At 41.6% G+C, this 18,537-nt stretch overlaps 1 protein-coding gene across 1 annotated transcript; it reads right to left on the reverse strand.

Moving 5' to 3' along the window:
* Positions 1-362: 362 nt before the first annotated feature.
* On the reverse strand, positions 363-13,992 carry brd8b (bromodomain containing 8b). The gene is made up of 19 exons (XM_070913072.1): positions 13,974-13,992; positions 12,934-13,030; positions 12,263-12,332; positions 12,087-12,136; positions 11,841-11,963; positions 11,671-11,751; positions 11,065-11,129; positions 10,286-10,473; positions 9,684-9,875; positions 9,387-9,480; positions 8,991-9,133; positions 8,275-8,713; positions 8,137-8,174; positions 7,847-8,046; positions 7,358-7,450; positions 6,447-6,515; positions 5,881-6,166; positions 3,604-3,648; positions 363-1,955 (listed from the first exon to the last, which is right to left on the reverse strand). The coding sequence occupies exons 1-19, from the start codon at positions 13,990-13,992 to the stop codon at positions 1,896-1,898; spliced, it is 2,352 nt and encodes a 783-aa protein (XP_070769173.1). The 3' UTR covers positions 363-1,895.
* Positions 13,993-18,537: the final 4,545 nt, after the last annotated feature.

Consider the following 18,537-nt stretch of genomic DNA (forward strand, 5'->3'; position numbering starts at 1 on the left):
ATATGGAATATACTGTAGATACCTGTGTAACACATAGGCTTTAGTTTTTCCCACCATAGATATTCGTGACATCTGCTGCTAACAATTATGTATACTCAATGACTTACTTACACAACTTGAGTTTTGAGTTGTTTACGAGTGAGGGAAAATGATTACACAAGCTTTAGCGTGCCAGAAAATTTCTATAAGCCCATTTCCACAACACACTGAACGCAGTTGGTGACTGCAGATTCCCAAGAAAGCTAATGCCGGAAGTTGTGCTGCAAAAAGAAATCCTTTGAGGTGAATGACCACGTAGTGATCGAGATATCAAACTAAATTCCACAGCCAAAAAAAAAACATTGGTATGATGTAGGTTTAGATCAAATAATCTTTTTATTTAACAAATGTACAACAGAACACATGATACAGGTCTCAGCTATGCAAACACAAAACTCTACATGATCCATCTCACAGGTACAAAACTTGTACTCCCATCTAACACACATTACACAAACGTGTTTCTTATGCTATTATACATAGCACACACTGGCTACATCCTAAGTGACGAGTAGGGAGGCATCAATACTATTTCAGCAACAACAAACTCCACATACTGTTTTAGCCCATCAACAAACTCAAGGAAACACCTGTATTTTACATTACTGCCAGCTATTTTACGAAGAATATATTGTTCAGTTTTTAAGATTTTCTGATTTTCTACCTTCAAAAGGCAGCTACTGGTTTCCATGAATTTCACTACAACATGAAAAACAGCTGCAACATTTATTTCAGGTGAAGGGAACAATTTGCTGACACTCTGACATCTGAGATGTAAAAGTCTGCTCCTGATCAGCAACCTTATGAATGCAAAGACAACAACATTGTATTTTGGACTTGGACAACATATTTTGTGAATTTTCAGATGCCTGACTGTACTTGAATGCAACACCAAATTAGAAAAGGGTTCCTGCTCACAATGGCAGCACCACACTGTTGATGTAAGGTTAACAAAAGGCAACAAAGTGTTTACAGTGATGGATTATAGCTCTACAGCAACTTCCACATCTCTGCTGGATGTCTGAAGTTGAATATTATAGTATCCTGAATTTAATGGAAGCTCAAGGCTGCTTGAAGGTAGGTAGTTAATCTAAAAACTTGTGCCTTGGAAAACGGTCAGCAGAGATGTAAAAGGTGATTTGCAGTTAATTGGCTAAAACATGGACAACACAGAGGAGCGTTCTCACCCGTTACTAAGCAAAGCGGACAAAACCCACCAGTTTGGTGACGTCATCAGCTTTTCTTAATGAAGACGGCCATCTTTTCTTACATTTATCAAAAACAAAAAAGGCAGTAAATCCAGTTTTTCAGATTTCTAATAGCTTTTATGTGGATCTCACAATCATATCTTCGCAGTGATCAAACTGATATAGATTCAGTATCTTGGTTGCATTTGGCGTGTTAGCCCAACATGAAGTTCCAATATTAATGCATCCGTGATTCAACATGATCTGATGAGCAGAACTCATACCGCCCTCAGCATTTGATCCCAAACAAACTTTTGCTGGTGACGATGTTTTCTCTTCGCTGTTCCTCCTCAGCAGAGGGAAACGATGGACTACTACCTTCGCTGGTGAAATGATACTTGGGGACATTAACCAATCATATGAGCTGGAGAAGAGGAAGCTTGATGCAGCTCTCTCACACAGACGCCGACAGACATACCCGTCCACACATACCCTCCTACGCCAAAGTACGGATGAATAAGTGTACGCACACGCACACACACGCGCACATGCATACACACACACCTCTTCAGAAAACAACCAAGGTGACCAGTAAGTAATCAGCTCCACCTTCGATTCCAAGAGTGGCTTCTTTGTCTCTCAAAGCTTCTTGCTCTCTGAAATCTCAGTCTATTTCTTCATCTTGAGGTCAGCCTCCATGGCGCTACGGCGACCCCTGGTGCCTCCATCCTGCAGCACAGAGACAGATGACAGAGAAACAGGGAAAAAGCAAGAGAGAGCAGGAGAGAAAATGAACAGAAGGGTGTAAAGGTCAAAGGTCAGCTGGACAGAGTGATGGGAGGCCCTGTGGCGGGCCTCCTCACGCGACTGAGCTCTGCACAAGAAAAAAAAAACACAGCACAGTCCACCTCGGAAGGCTTCCTCCCCCAAATGAAGAACAGAAAAAAACAATGATTAAAAAAAGGAAGATTTCAAAAGAAAAGAAGGAGAAAAGAAATTAGAACATGCAGAGACACGGACAATCGCACGTGAACAGAAAAACACAGGAAACCGGCATGGGGTCATTAACCGAAGGTCGACGGAAGCTTGATGAAAGGTTACTGGAGCCTGTGTGTGTGAGTGTGTTTGTGTGGTGAGAATATTGTGTGCAAACAAAACTTAAAGTTTATGAGGGTGACACAGACAGTGTGTTCAGAGACGTGTGTGTGTGTGTGTGTGTGTGTGTGTGTGTGTGTGTGTGAAACTGTCAGAGGAGGCGCGAGAGACAAAGCGGCCCTTTAGTTGTTATCCATATCACACATACATACAGCCAAGTATGGCTGGGTACTGATGGGCTGGCCTTTTTCTTTTTTCTTTTTTTTTCTTCTATTTGATTTGATTTTGATTCTAAAGTTCAGCAGCTTCATGTATTTCATCTTGCCATCACAACTGTTGTAAAATTTGCCTAGATAAGTACTTTCCACCAACAGGAAAAACAAAGAAACATTAGAGAAACAGTCCTAAGTCAGACGTGTCTCAAGTCAAACAAGTTGTTCTCATGTTTGACTGAAAAGAAATCAAAAGAGAAGACAAAAGAAATAGACTGATGGGGTCTTACAAAGTTGGAACATCTTTATTTCACATGAAAGATTTCTGTATTAGTGTGTATTTTTGTCTGAGCTCTTCTCACTGGTTGGAGCTGACCATGGATCAATTAGAAAATTGTCATGATTCAGCAACAATTGAAGTCTGAGGACAGCTGTGAGGCCACTGCTTATGTTGCCAGACAACTGTCAATCAAATCTGATTAAAAAAATACCCCCCCTCCCCACACAGTCCAGATGAAGCAGATTAGTGTTTTCATTTCCAACTTTTATGTTTAGTGTTTTAGAGGGTTTGCAGCATATTAACGTACACTCTGAATCAAGAGAAATGACTTCCTTGGGTCATGTTTTAGGGAAGTGTTTTAGAGATCACGTTAAATATTTATGATTTAATAGTTTTTTAAAGTTTTACTCTGTGTGGTGAAATTACATTTTGCTTTAGTTATAGCCTGACTGATGGCTGATTTATCTATCTAGCTCTACTCATGACTAAAATACAAAGATTTGAAGCTTGAAAGTTGGCTGTAGGTTTTGAAAACAGTGGCTATTATGTCACTAAATACCACTAAAAGAACTGAGTTGAGAGAAAGAACGAAAGAACAGAAAAGAGATGAGAGGTGTAGACACATGTGTACAGAGTGTGTTACACTGTGTGTGTGTGTGTGTGTGTGTGTGTGTGTGTGTGTGTGTGTGTGTGTGTGTGTGTGTGTGTGTGTGTGTGTCTGCGTTGAGACAAGCGTGTGCGGAGCGTGGCCTGGTTCTGGTGAAATCTGAGGGAGAACCTGAATACTTACAAAGAGAGAGAGAAGGAAAGCAGGAGAGGCCATTGGGACACTGTCCTGTAGGAGGACAAACATTGGAGTGAGAAAGAGAGAGAAAACACACACATGTGCGTGAGAAAGCAAGTTTCATACAAGTCTGCGTCAAACAGAGAAGCACGCAGAGGAACGAGCGTCCATTCCACCGCTGCACGGCACATAAACAAACACATTCATACAACATCACGAAGACACACACAGAGTCCCGTACGCAAATAGTAAATAGTGAGATTGATACATACAGACAGATACACAGACGCAGATAAACACACCAGAGACAATCAAGCACATACACAAGCAGGCAAGCACGCTCACACACACACACACACACACACACACACACACACACACACACACACACACACACACACACACACACACACACACACACACACACACACACACACACACACACACACACACACACACACCACAGTTTCAAACATGGCCGCTACGAAACATATCATGACTTTCATTCGGTCGCAACACTTCTGTGAACTACAAATGTTATATCTAATACTGTTCAGCTAAGGTAAGTTCCCAATAGGATGTGACAGTCTCATTTGTACTCCAGCTGAGCTTTCTGTAGAGAAACAGCTGAACACAGATTAAAACATTTGTGGAGCATTTGGTCAAATATATTCTGTAAAGTAAAAACATATTTCTGGACTGCCCAAGAAGTACTCCCTGTCTGGAACTAAATGCCATGACCAACAGGAACCCTGTTAAACACACTCATAGAGTTAAGACAAAGTAATACACACACACACACACACACACACACACACACACACCAGCAGACATGAACATTCATTGCAGATAAAAGCAGACGGACAGTTGAGTCAGTGACAGGCAGATGCAGACAGACAGAAGTTAGTGAGGAGAAGTGCAGCCAACATGCAGGACACGAATCAGCTGGCAAGTCAAGAGCAGGAATTATTTCACTGAAGCACACTGTATCAAGCGGAGAGGAGGGTGGATCTGGTGACGGACAACTGCACCGAGTTGAGCACATGTCTCCAAGTATCCCGTGTATTCAACAGCGTGTGCATGTCTGACTTGTATGAGGCTGATGTGAATGCAAATATATCACAAACAATCAGTGCCAAAGCGTCAAGCTTTTGAGAGTTCGGCGCACAAGTCATTCATTGTGTCAGTGCATCACTGGCTCTGGTACTCCACACTAGTGTAGCATGATTCAGTTGCAGTAAGATCTCAGAATTAGCCAAAATGAGAAGAAAAGGGTTTCGTTCCAAAGAGGTTCTTTAAATTCATAGATATACAAGTAGCATGGATTCAACAGATGTGATTCACTAAGGTATGTTGCTCTGTGTAAAGACATGTCAAGTAAATACTGTCTCAGGATCAAGTAAATAATCTGTAAGTGATGCAGCAAGAAAAAGTGTTTAAACATAGCCAAGTATTCTGCATTTGTAATATGCTGGTGCTCTTAATCCACAAGTCCAAGGACCTAAACGTCAGCCATCATGGAGCTTGAAGGAGGTGTACTCATCGAGACATATTTCAGTAAAAAAAAATAAGAGAACCATACTGATCGTACATGTTTCTCTATTGACAACGACTGTGTCACAACTTTCCTCTTTCTCAAACCATAGCTAATCTGTCCAAGCACTTTTAATTAACATTCTGCCAAGTATTAGGAATTTGGTTTTTTCCCCAACAAATGTATTTTGACAAAGGTTTTACGTGACGTCTGCCAGCAGTAGCAAAACAATAGACAGTCATCAAATTCTAGAGTTGAACAACAATAAATGCTCAAAAGCTTGACACAACTTTACTATTTCATGGATAAAACCTTCATGACTATATAAATGGGAAGTGTTAAATCAACAACATGTATCTGTTTTATAAGTGACTGACTGTCTCTGAGATTATAGATAATTAATTAAAGCCCTGCACACTGCAGGGTATTCTGATTAAACCTCTTCTGGGTGTAAAGCCGGTTGGAGCAACTGTATGCAGGAAGTTTAGGAAGATCACAAAATCCTTGTAGAATTGTAGAACACAAATTCTTAAAAAGCAACTTGAAAGGACCATAATGGCTTCAGATTGGCTCTAATAGCTCCCCCGTGTCCCACAATGTCTTCCTGGCCCACTTTTATTTTGACAATCAACACATTTCACAGTTGAGTTTCAAACAGAAACAGTTTTACCAAAATCAGACTTGTTTGACACTTTGACAGACTTCTAATGGAATTCTAATTTCAACCCCGCAAAGTCGCCCAAACCCACCTTCTCGGCCGGCTCTCCTGGCTTACGGTTTCCCTCCCTGCCGCGGAGGCTCTTGGCAGAGATGGCGCTCTCCGAGGTCTGCATGATGAGCTGGGTGGCGAGGAACTGCTGGACGTGCTCCAGGACGTCACGCTGCATCTCTAGGGCCATGTGGTACACGTCGTGGTCCGACGAGTTGTACATGACGGCATTCTGAAACATCAGCATGATGTCGCGCTGGAACTCGGCTGTTGTGCGGATCACACCGGACTCAATGTTCTTCTTAATGGCCGACAGGTCCATGGGTCTGCAGCGGGAAGGATGGTGGGGGCAGCAGGGGAGGGGGAGAAGTATGTATTAAACTTTGTGTTCACCACAAACAATCAACATTATTTACCACTATTTAAGAAAGTTAAATTTGCTGCAAAGGAGAACTTAGTGTGGCACGAGCACACTAAATGCACTTCAGATTCTCTGCAGCATGTGTCAATATATGTTGTTCATAGAATGTGTGTGTGAGCATGTGAGAGCTAATTTGTCTAAAACAGCGAGTGAGTTCACGTGTGTGTGTGTGTGTGTGTTCTCACCTGTGTACGATGCTGTGGTAACCAGGCGCGATGTCATCTGACACAGGCTGCAGGAAGACACTGGCATACCTGAGAGAAACATGAATTGAGTAACTGTAAAACACCTGTTTCCCTTTAACTGTCAGAAGAGATGCTTTTTCTACAGAGCTTTTGTTCCACACCATGTGTCCCATAACTAAGTCTGCATGCATTTCATTTCTCAAAAGTGAAAAAAAAGTAAAAGAAAAACTTTTTTTATTGCTGAAGTTTGTTGTTGTTCTAATTTTTGCAGCACTGGGTATGAATCTTTCAAACGTTTGCTATTTAAGCTCCAAATCCCAGTATTTTAGGAACACATACGCAACACAAATGCTGAATAAACAACTAGTGGACTGATCAGTTCAGATTTAAGCCTAATTACAGAGTCCCACTCATTTGTCTGCTTGTTTCACAAATCTTTGGGTGCTATTGAATACCAACTACGATTTTAGTAAACATAACGCTTGCCTCCTCTTCTGTTTGCACTTGGTGAAGATAACATTTACAGAAAACACAACTGATCAGCTGAATGAATAAATAAATGTGGAAAAAATTTTACAGACTTTTTTTGCTGCCCAGTCAAAGTGTTTCAGGGGTGTTGAGGTTGCGCTGGGTCGCTGCTCACAACCTCAGTAGTTTTTAAATCCTTGGTACGGCCCTGTATAGTAATATTGTAATGTCCTACAGCATGACTGGAGAGATCAATATCTATTAATACTGATCACGCGCTGTTTAGAAGTCTCCTGCTATTTGATGACATACATAACCTAAAATAATAAAAATACTTTCTAACTGAGACTGATTTCTACTACTAACCCTACTATTGCTAAAGTATTTTGGCCAACAAAGACTTTGATTCGCTGCTGAGGTTGAGGCATTGCAAGAAGCTCCACCTGTGGTTGGCAGCGGCCCTCCACACCAGCATAATGGCTTTCTTCCAGATCTTCTGGGCCTGGACTGCCTCCTGGTCCTCACCACATGTAGATCTGATGCAGAGAGAGGAAGTGAAGGCAGAGGGGGAACGAAGAGAGGATTGTGAAGTCCACAGCGAATGGAAACGGGAAACAGAAGAGAAAATCACAAGCAGAGACAAAAGCACACACTGTCAGAATTTTCATGTCAGCTGCCAAAGACTGCTTAGCTCAGAGAAATGGAGTCCTAATCTGATTCAGAGGTCAATGACTATTATGACAAATACCAGCTAAGCTTTATCTGGTAAAGCAGCATTTCTCCTAAAATGTTTTGTTGCAGTAAGGCCGGGGGTTATCCTAGGACATGGCCCTGGATTCACACAAGCCACTTCTCCACTGCATAGTACCGATAAAAACATGACACAATGATCACAGTCCTCTCTGCAGCGATGAACACATGCGGACACCTACAGCTGGGACGACGACGCCGGGCTGCTGGCCAGTGAATCAGCTGTGTAGCGCTGGGAGGGCGGGCCGTAACCGTCCTCACTCTCGCTGGCTGCCCGCTCCACCTCCGACAGATAGGGACCCTCCCCCTCCCCACACTCCTCCTTCAGCTCCATCCCTTCTTCTGGGTCGCCCTCACTCCCCGCCTCCTCCTCCTTCACCTCCTGGATTCGAGAACACACACATAGAGAGTAAAATGACTGTGTTTTACAAAGTGGTTGCACATGTGGCGTAAGCGTGCACTAGTGTGTTACCTTGGACTCTTTCCCGGACACAGAGCTGTCCTCAGAGTCTGTGGGACAGAAATGAACGGGGATTAGAAAAATTGAAATATATAAGCATGATTTGTGTGTGTGTGTGTGTGTGTGTGTCTACATAAATACACCACCCACCTAGGCAAGGTGGGTTGGGCTCCGGCTGGCTCCAATCCTCTCCTTCACTCTTGACCGTTGCTTCAGTGGCCTCCTTCCCTGCAGCCCCCTCCTCTGTGACCTCGCTTCCTGTTGCACCGTCGTCAGAGGTGACAGAAGAGGTGACATCACTTCCTGTCACCTCAGGTCCCTCGCAGTTTCCCTTGAGCTGTTCTTCTCTTTTAGTTTCTGGTTGACTCTGGGTCTCTACGCCTGCAGGAATCAGAGCTGACATTTCGGCCACGTGCTGAGGCTCCTGGGTGGGATCGGAGTCTTGGACTGTGGGTGCTGGATCTGAAGCCTTCAGCTCCTGGGTCTCCCAGGGGCCAGGGAGGGTGTGTCCTTCAGAGACGGCCTCTTCACACAGAGAGAGAGCTGCTTCAACTGCTGCTGCATCCAAGGCCTCCACTGAGTCATCCACCTGGGAAGAGGGAGGGAAGGACAGAGACAAGAAGACAGAAAAGACACATTCCAAAGTCTAAATTGTGTCATGTGTTTTACTCTTGCAGTCATTAATACATTATTCCTCCACATACTGGTGCAGTGATACATTTTTCCATTTATTTTATAGAATTATTTTATTTAATCTTTCATTATTTCATTAAATTAACCAACTCTGATCCTTGTCATTCTTGCTTCTTTGATGGTGAATGAGACAAACTGATATGGAGTCCTTTACAAATAAACACAGTGTGTACCTTCTCCTCTATGATGGCAATGATGCCTCCTACTGTCTCCAGGTCCAGTTCGTCTCCCATGTAAGACACGGCTACGAGGTCCTCTTCTACTAATCCCGTCTCCTCGCCGAGCTCTGCCTTCACTGCAGCCTCCGCTTCAACCTCTGCGAACACACACAGAAGAGTAGATATAAATAAAAAGCTTTAGTGTCCCACTGACAAGTTTAAAGTAATTATCAGGTCTGAATCCAGTATCATTATCTTCTGTACACCATGGACAGTGCAGGCCAGGATCTAACAATGCCTACAATTAGACCTAACACCAGCATCAACATAAATCATTTCTGAACATCTACCTTTTGACTGTATCATGCATGACTTCTGAGAACATACACATACAAACAGTTATGCAGTTACCTGTGATGATCTCGTGACCAGGTGGTAGGGCAGTGGCTGTGGTGACGGTCTGTACTCCATTGGTGAGGCTTCCAGTCGAGTCTCCCTCCCCAACCTGAAATAAATGAATACAAGAATAACACAAAAGTGAGGCTTTAATCCAGTACTGCTTTGAATTTTAGGCCTACTCTGGAAAAAGTAACTATATATGAATTACAAATGAGTCTTGCTCGCATGGCCACATGCTTTCATACAATTTTTAATTTCTGGTATTCTTGTAGTTTTGGATGCTATGATTCAAGCTCAGCTGGCTCTCACCAGACGGGGGCTGGCTGAGATAAGGTTGCCCTTTTTCAGCAGTTCTGACAGAAGAGGTGAGGGCGGCGGTGTGGCCTTCTGGGTCAGGAGCCTCTTTTGCGGTGAATCATCTACTAGAGCGGCCAGGCCTCCATCTTTAGGCCCTGGGCCTGGAGCATCCGTCGCTGGTAGAAACACTCCAACCCCCTGGGCCTGGCAGAGGCAGCAAAGAATCAGAGGGAGTGGTTGGCACAGTGAGCTGCAATGTCTGAACCATTCCCTTCCAGGAGGAGCTTGGATTGCCAAAAACACCATAATGTGAGATGATCTTTTTCCATTGTCTCTTAATGAGACAAGAAACAAGTTGAAGGCACAGAAAGGCACTTTTGATTTCAGTCTCAAGATACACCAAGAGTACTACACTATGAGTACTACTGTGTTCTGTCAATTTAATTTCATGATACAAGACGGTAATAATGGCAGCGTAGTGGATATGTCTTTGCTTGATAAAGAAAACCATATTTAACACATTACATTTCTCTCAGTATTGGCAGCATTATTGTGGTGTCTCATCACTGCTGAGTATATAAGACAAACACTGTTCTAGGTGAGTATTTTCTTACAACTGAGTGGGTGGTGGTGGTGGTGGTGGTGGTGGTGGTGTCATCAGAGGCAACACTTCCCGTATCCATTGGCGGCGTGGGGACCAAAGAGTCGGCCTGAGAGTCCATGGTGGGGGGGCTGGTACCCAGAGGGGAACGCACAGTTACACTGGGCAGACGCTTTGGTGTGTTTTTCACCACCTGACGAGCTTTGATGGAGACAGAAGGTCAGTGGGAGGGAGAGAGGGAGGGAGAGAGAGAATCGATCTGTTCTTTAAGTGAACTTTGAAGGAATCACAGGAAGCACAGAAATCATGAGCAAGACATCGTGTGATAGCACTGTCACCCCAAATCAAGCACATCAGAGAAACAATCCCTTGTCTTAACAAGTCATTCAAAAAATATTCCAAGAAGGGGCCAGGGCAAAGCCTTCTAGTAGGTGTAGATTTGTTGCATTTAGACTGGGAAAGCCCTCACTGGAGTATAAATGGGTTATGTCTGTGTAAACTATTTCACACATTATATATAGAATGCCGTTAATCATTAAGATTGTCAGAAATGTCTGACATCAGTGTTTCTTTGTTCTTAATGTCATAAAACCATACAACACTGCTATTACTATGAAGTTTATGAAATGCTTATCTTGGCATAATAGCAGATCTGTAAAGCTCTCACACTTTGAAAGATCATAGAGAAAAGTATGAAGTTCACAATAATTACAAACATGAACCAAGATATTCTCCTGAAAGAAAATGACATATTGCAACAAAAGGCCTTAACAGTGTGCAGCCTGAAGCTACCTTGGTACGCTGTCTCTGTGGCTTTCCTCTTCTGCTCTGCTTCCTCCTCATCCTGCTTCTTCTTTCTGAGGTTGGAAAATAGCAGCTTAGGATGATATAATGGCATAAAGGAAAGGGAAAGAGGTAGGACAGTGGCTGACAGGCTGCAGCTTTGAATTGCAGAACCAACTGGATGAACTCTCTCCCATGCTTTGTAATAATAATTGTCCCTGAGCAATTAACTGCAAACAGAGACTATGGCAGCATCCGAAATCACCCTCTTGTTCACTCATTCACGACCCTCTATATAATAATAATAGACACTCGGTTGTTTACTCTATAGTGAGCAGTAAATGAAGATTCATAAGAACACTTATGAAAGAAATCTACATTTGATATTTTTTGGTTTCATGATGGCGCCCCCTAACTTTGGATTAATTCCACGGAAAATCCTTAGTATTCGTCTGCGTAGATGGAGAACTTCGATACAGCACTTAACCCTAACCCTGAGGGCCGTCAATGTCTGTAAACATTAGGAAAATCCACCCACTCACTTATTATTAATTGTATAGTGAGAAAGAATTCAAAACAATCAGTATCAAACAGAAGAACTTATAAGAGCCTTACAGCGTGATCTCTGCCCACAGCTCCTTCAGCTGGGAGTCCATGTGACCCGTCTGTATCAGATCCACCTCCTTCTTCAACTTCCTGTCAGGACAGAAAGCACAGGAGGGTTAAAGGTCATGTCTCGCACTCCTCAAGTCTTTTAAGTCGTCTTCTTTTAAGTGTGTATGCACCTGTACTGCTCTTGTGTGTCTCGCAGTAGTTTTTTCAGTTCCTCTATCCTCTCAGCAGTTAGCCTACGAACGATGACATCTTCAATGGTTTCGACCACCTCCCCCTTCTCACCACGCTTACGTCTGGAGTAAAGGAGGGTACAGACAATTTTAAGTCAACTCACAAAATATTTTACCTGTGATGAAAAAAACATTGTGATAATTGTGCACATAGGTGTGTTTCTATGTCTGCATTACAATACTGACTTAGGTGCTTCTGTGGCCTCCAGCAGCTCGGAGTATTGTGAGGCACAGTGCTGAGAAACAGAGAGAAAAATTGTTATGGTGAGCCAAATGTTAGTCTGAGAAGCCTGAGAAGAGCTCAGCATACTTATCTGCTCAAAAGACAAATGGAGAAAATGTTGTGTCTGCAGCTTCCTCACCTTCTGTGAGAACCAGTCAGGTGGACGGCCAGGCTCTGAGAAAGGCTTGATGGCTCGACTTACAGACACCCTGGAAGACAGACAGAAACACTTCAGAATAAACAACATAAAATGTTGAGAAAACAATCTAAAAAAAATGCATGTGGTAACTGAAGAAATGCATTCAAATTAGGACTAATTCTTGATCGTATGAACGCTGGCACAGTTCATTCAAAATGCAAAATGCTGGGCAGCATCATGCCACAGCAGCTGTCAAAAGGACGCAGCAACGATCCATTTCTATCTGTTCATACATTCTTATTTCAATTAATGCTTGAGAGGGTTTTAAAAAACACTCACGTTAGTATTGGTCTACTCTTACAAACTGCTTATTGATTGTCAAAGCCATGTACCACCACTGAGTGAGATGTGGTGACCTGTCACCATTCAGAGACTATAACTTGCACAAGTCTGACCTCTAGTGGTGAGAATTGAGACTAACAGATTTAACAGCACACATAATGTGCTCATTGTTTAAGAGAAAAACTTTCCATCTGCCTCTTACAGGTATGTACTGACAGACTGATGCTCTTTTTTTTGTTGTTGAAGGATGATGTGGCTGTCACTTTTGGGAATGACACAAACTGTTTTGTTAATTGTTGAGTAATGTTAGATTTTCTTTTTTTTTTTACCAGTTTTGGTCGCCACTCCTCATAACAGAGGAGGCCAGGCACAGCTTCTCCCTGACTGACCAGGGCTCTGTTGGCCCCACATTCAGTATCTTGTGTTCTGTGAAAAAAGTACAAATACAAAGAGAAATTATAGCATGTCCAGGTATTCTTGGCAGCCTCTGGCTTGTTACTAGTCAACTGAAATTCTGTATTTCAGGGCACAAACAATGAGCAATTGAAGTCCACACATGATAACGGCAAACCTCAATCCCAGAACAAATACATTTGACCCATTTCGCTAAAACACTGAGAAATCATCTGCTCAGATAGGTTTCTTTCTCTCATAAAACAATATACACATAACATACTTGTGTGCACAAAGCACAGATAATCAAGACAAGATAATGAGTCTGTCAGAGCTGATAAATCAATATTTCTTTCATTTCAGACTCAACGTTAACTTACTATCATCCCAGTTTGAGTACCTGTTTTGTTTTGCCACGGAGTAATTTGTTTACGGCAACACACACTGTCTATGACGGTCCGGTCCCCATACAACTCAATGATAAACCATACGGTCTGTAATGTATTACTGATGAAACCATAAAAAATATCAAAATCAACCGCAGCCGCGCTATTTTGCTGAATTGAAGGTTTGTATTACTTATCAAATTTAGCTTGTTAGCTATTGTTAGCTGCATTGTTGATACTAACTTGTTAGCTTGTATCGTATTTAGAGGATGCTTCTAATATTTATTGAAGCACTTCTTGTTTTTCTTACATATACTGGGGCTTGAATACAATTTGAAAAACATATATAACCTAACATACACTTAGCGTTAGCCAAAATTTAAATAGTAACGTTAGCTTAGCACTGTTGATTACGGGGGGACACATTCATGAGACACACAAACAGCTACATGGTGTAACGTTTCATCAAGCAACGACGCTACAGGGTCCAACCAAACTAAATGTTTAGCAATGTTGGGAGTTTGTTTACTGTTAGTTTTTGCAATAAAATCAAGTAGAAAATCGAGAAAGAGTCTGGAAATATTACTCACTGCCGATACCGCTCGCCATTTCTTTCGTGACAACACTGAGTACAACTTCCGGCGGACAGGTTTCAGTGGTACACACAGACGTTATGGTGAGCGGTGAACGGGAACTAAGCGAGGAAAAGAGCTGTTATGAAAAGACATACGTTGTAGAGACTGCTCCTGCAGTCAGTTGAGGGTTACACATCATATGTAAAAGGTCATTTTCCATTTTCAAGTCCAGCCAGGCATTAAAGCTAATAGTTGATGGGAGGTTTGATCGTTCTAACAAAGTATTTATGTTGTGATGGCGACTAACTGCTGTGGTGTCTTTTCTCAGTGTTAAATGGGAGTAAAAACAACAACCAAACCAAACCAAAAGTGTCTCAAGCGGGTGCTAACAATGATCAAAGTGAAAACTGTGAGCAGGACTGTAATCAGGATCAACCCCACCCCATAAATGACAAAAAACAAAATGTGTAAACATTTGGTGATTAATTTTTTCCCACATTTTATTTACGCATTTAACTGGCCAAATTATATTTTCTGTAAATTGTATCGCCCCTAAGTGATTAAAGCTGCTTCGAAGCTCTCTCCAAATTGTCAAGAATATAAATGAGACATTCTAAATCCTTTTTAATTCAATGTGATTTTATTTATCAATTTCTTGTGTGTTTCACCTAAAAACACTCACATTTAGAGATGGCAAGTCTAACAAACATCAGAGTCATCTTGTGAAACAACATGTGTTTCACTGCCCTCTCTGGTTGAAGGTTTCTAATCTGTTGCACCTGTAAACCCACACAACAGTGGTGCCACAGTGTACTGACACACCCTGGAGTACGCTTCTGCATCACTGCAGCAAAGTGAAAAGTTAGATCACTGGAGGTCAGCAAAGATAAGACTTCCAGCTTGTGTGATGTGTGAGAGTGTGGTGTAATTTATTTGCTGACTACTGAACAGATGGGCCTCCAAAAGCCAACCAGAGAGCCCTCATGTAATTGCCGATTTCCTATTGGGACAGCCTGAGCCCTGGTGGACCTACCGGGAGTGTGTATGCAAGTTTAAAAGAGTCTGTAAGTGTGGGCATTGGAAGTGGGCCAGCAACACCCCATTAGCCTCGGCCATGTCACCGCAAAAGGATGCACTGAACTCAGTGAGAGATGTGTTTTGATGTGTTGGCTGGAAGATTTCTTCTCACACTGCTCTGTGGAGTTTTATGGCTCTCCGTGTATGATATGTGTGACATCACCTCGATAATAGTGTGATCATTTTCTCGTCCTGCATTTGCTGCTTTAAATTTGAATCACATGTCGAGGATGACATGTAATTGGCTAATGGGGTTTGTCACTGGAATTCCATGTGTCACGTTCACTATCTAGATTAGACAGATGTCCGCTAACATGTGATGTGTTGTAAAAAAAAAACCAAAAAAACTGCAGGAAATGCAGGGACAAGTGTGACATACCAGTTTAGCTTTAAAAAGTAATTGTACTGGTTCCCAGCAAGTTGGTTTTATATTTCTTTTACTGAAAATATCCATTCAAACAGGTGACATTTAGGCAATGCGTTTTCTGCCCCTGAGCTGTGTGCATTCGTTAACTGTAAGCGAGAAAGAGGTATATTCTGTACCAGGCATATAACTGGCCGATGGGCCTCGCCAAGGCCCTCTGCATGTTTGACCATATGTGAAAGAATTCAGATTGTGCACAGTAGGAGTAATTATAGTCTACTTGTGCTATATTGCAGTTTCAAGTCATTTAATAGCCGTTAGAAAGCCAGAGCCTCCTAAAACAAATCTTAAAAATGTTAGCCGTTAAAAGGCTGTGGCTGTGAACTCAAAATGCTCTTTTGTTACAAATACTCTAAGCCTATGGTTTGGCATTTCCCAAAACCACATATATAAAACCAGACTTTTTCATCAGCTTTGTCTAGACTCCAGCGATAACAAAATTCAATATCTGTTGACTACTTTTCACACTGTTTTAACTCTTACCTGACAGTAGAAAATGAAAACAAGTAGTGGAAGTGAGACCAGTCAATGAAGAGCATTGATAAAATGAGACCATTCACAACCATTTAAATATTGGCAGTCTTTATTTCAACAAGACTAAGAAATGTTGTTTAATATACATTTTCTCTTACAATTTAACATCTATCTCATCTTGTTTTTCCATAACATTTAGGAGACACTCTGACAAGTAAAAATCTGGTGTACTGTTAACTGCCTCTTTTAGAGACATCTAAAAACGGCTGCTCTTTATTTACACATTTTTTTATTCTTTTCAGTCAGTCACTCAGTCTCTCCTCAGAAAATGAGTTCTTTCTGTTCTTGTGGGCCAAAGGCTGATGGAAGGATTTCAACACCTGTCCAACTCAACTTTCAAGTCGCTAGACCAGAAGTTGCTCTGTGGATCGAATGAACAACGTCCAGCAGCCGGACCAACTCCTGCCAGCCGGAAAATGTTGCTGCCCTGGCCCGCAAGCACAGACATTTACCATCATCACCCAAAACATTTCCTGACTCTCAGGAAGTTGGGTTTCTTCACACTTGACACAACTCTTCCACATGACACGAACACATGCACAAGCCCTTGAAGAAATGTTGGTGGAACAAACAAAAATCAGGAGAATTGAACCGGTCTCATGCAGAAGTAATGCCAAATCATTCTTTTAAATTAAGGCTTCAGTATTTTATACGGGTTGCTTAGATGTTCCATCAAATCCTTCAAAGTCAGATTTGTAATATTCATGTCCTCGTTAATTTGGAACATCACTTTTTTTTTGGAAGAAAATTTCACAACCTGTCAATTTAAAAGCCAAACAAGAGGCGTCTGTCTCAACTGCAGCAAATTGTTTCAGTCCTGCAGGCAAATGTGAAACACGCAAATCCATTTTCAGTTGTTTTTTTTCAAAATGCATATTTAAACCCCCCAAATCTGATCAATTACTTTGAGAAATTAATTCTTTAACAAGTTTTGCATATCGAAACATTCTGAATACTGTATTCTGGATCATCTATGTCAGTTCTAAAAGCATGTTTGCAATGACATTAAAACACATGCATAAGTTACTGTACAAAAGAAGCTACGTGAGGCAGCATCATTTTAGAGATGAAATGGCCAGGTAATGCAACTTACAGACCCCGATTATCAAATTAGAAGATATAAAAAGTCTTAATGTCATGCTTGCCAGCTGGTAACAATGTACTCAAACACCCTTTGGGGAATCTGAGCAGATAATAGATACAAATCATCAACATCTACATTCTTTTTTTTACCTCAAGAAGTTGCTAATAATGTACCAAGGTTAAAAGAAAAAGATCAGGCACCATACATTGCATTCATTTTGGTAGCACTTGTGACAATACTTCAACATTCCACCTCAAGTTGACACGATGAGAACATGAGGATGATTGATAGGTAGATCAAATGGTTCAGGATGAGTCCATTTATACTGACACAGGCCATTTAAGAGGTACAAGTGTGTATTGTGGGACGGGGGATGTGGGCTAAACAAGCCCAAAAAAAAGAAAGGGAGAAAACAAACAAAAAAAAAAAAAAAAACTGTGCACACTGACCAAAAGTGCCCCCCAATATCTGTGCACACTGTCCTCTTCCACCACCTAAAACTAGCAGTAAAATCCACTGTAGTACCTAATATATATCTTCATACCAAAAATAGCTAAAAATTACAACACCTCTTCAACATAAACCCTGTATTAAAATAATCTTTTCTTGATTTCTTTTGATCAAAGCACTGTCTTTTGTTCCTCTTCTCTAGTTTAATGTGAAACACTCTGAACATACGCGTCGCCACCTTTTCTTTTCAAACAAAGTAAGACTGTATAGAGTCAGATCCTCTGTGCTGAACTGAGCTTACAGTACCAAAAAGGGCATTCAGGACTTGTCAGCTTTGCCTTCTTTAGGGGTAATGCCAGGGGAGTCCTTCCTCTTCCATGCCAGTTACCTTTCACCAGGAAGCCAGCCACATATCTCCACTCTATCAGACACTTTCAACTCAAACATCACTAGATTGCATTGACAACGAGAGCATGCATGAGGTATGACCTTACTATTGAGCTGTTTAGGCTGAGGAAATTAAATTAAAAATGAATGGAGGAAATTAAAAGTCAGGTTGTGATAATGCTCATAGCAGACATACAATATGCATGTTTGGGCTGGCAGAGGGCCCAAAAAGCTCTTCTCAAGAATGATTCCATCTCCAGGTGAAACAGAAATACCTGTGCTGTCACTTCTCTCGCTGTATTTCTGAGAGATGAGCTGCAGAGATGTTTTACCGTCTCTCCAAAGCAAAAGCGAACAAAAGCTCAAACTGTTCCTTAGCGCAAATCAACTTCATCACTTCTGATGTATGTAAATATATAAACTCACAAACATTCACAGTATGCACATTCATAATGAGCAAAAATGATTGTTATAAATTGTTAACATTCATAACAACATTACGTGGTTTGTTGATCTCTGAATAATGGAACGAAAGAACATCCTCAGAAATATGAAGATATGTGCTAATACAGGCACTCGATGTTATCAGATAGCAATCATTGAAGAAGGCACAGAAATGAATG

The sequence above is a fragment of the Enoplosus armatus genome, chromosome 10 (genome assembly GCF_043641665.1).
Source record: "Enoplosus armatus isolate fEnoArm2 chromosome 10, fEnoArm2.hap1, whole genome shotgun sequence".
Lineage (NCBI taxonomy): Eukaryota > Metazoa > Chordata > Actinopteri > Centrarchiformes > Enoplosidae > Enoplosus > Enoplosus armatus.

Coding starts and splice junctions, on each gene's coding strand:
- brd8b (XM_070913072.1), bottom strand. Junction 6,167..6,446: donor TACCACAGCATCGTACACAG/GTGAGAACACAC, acceptor TTCCCGCTGCAG/ACCCATGGACCTGTCGGCCA. Junction 3,649..5,880: donor CAGGAGAGCCGGCCGAGAAG/GTGGGTTTGGGC, acceptor GTCCTCCTACAG/GACAGTGTCCCAATGGCCTC.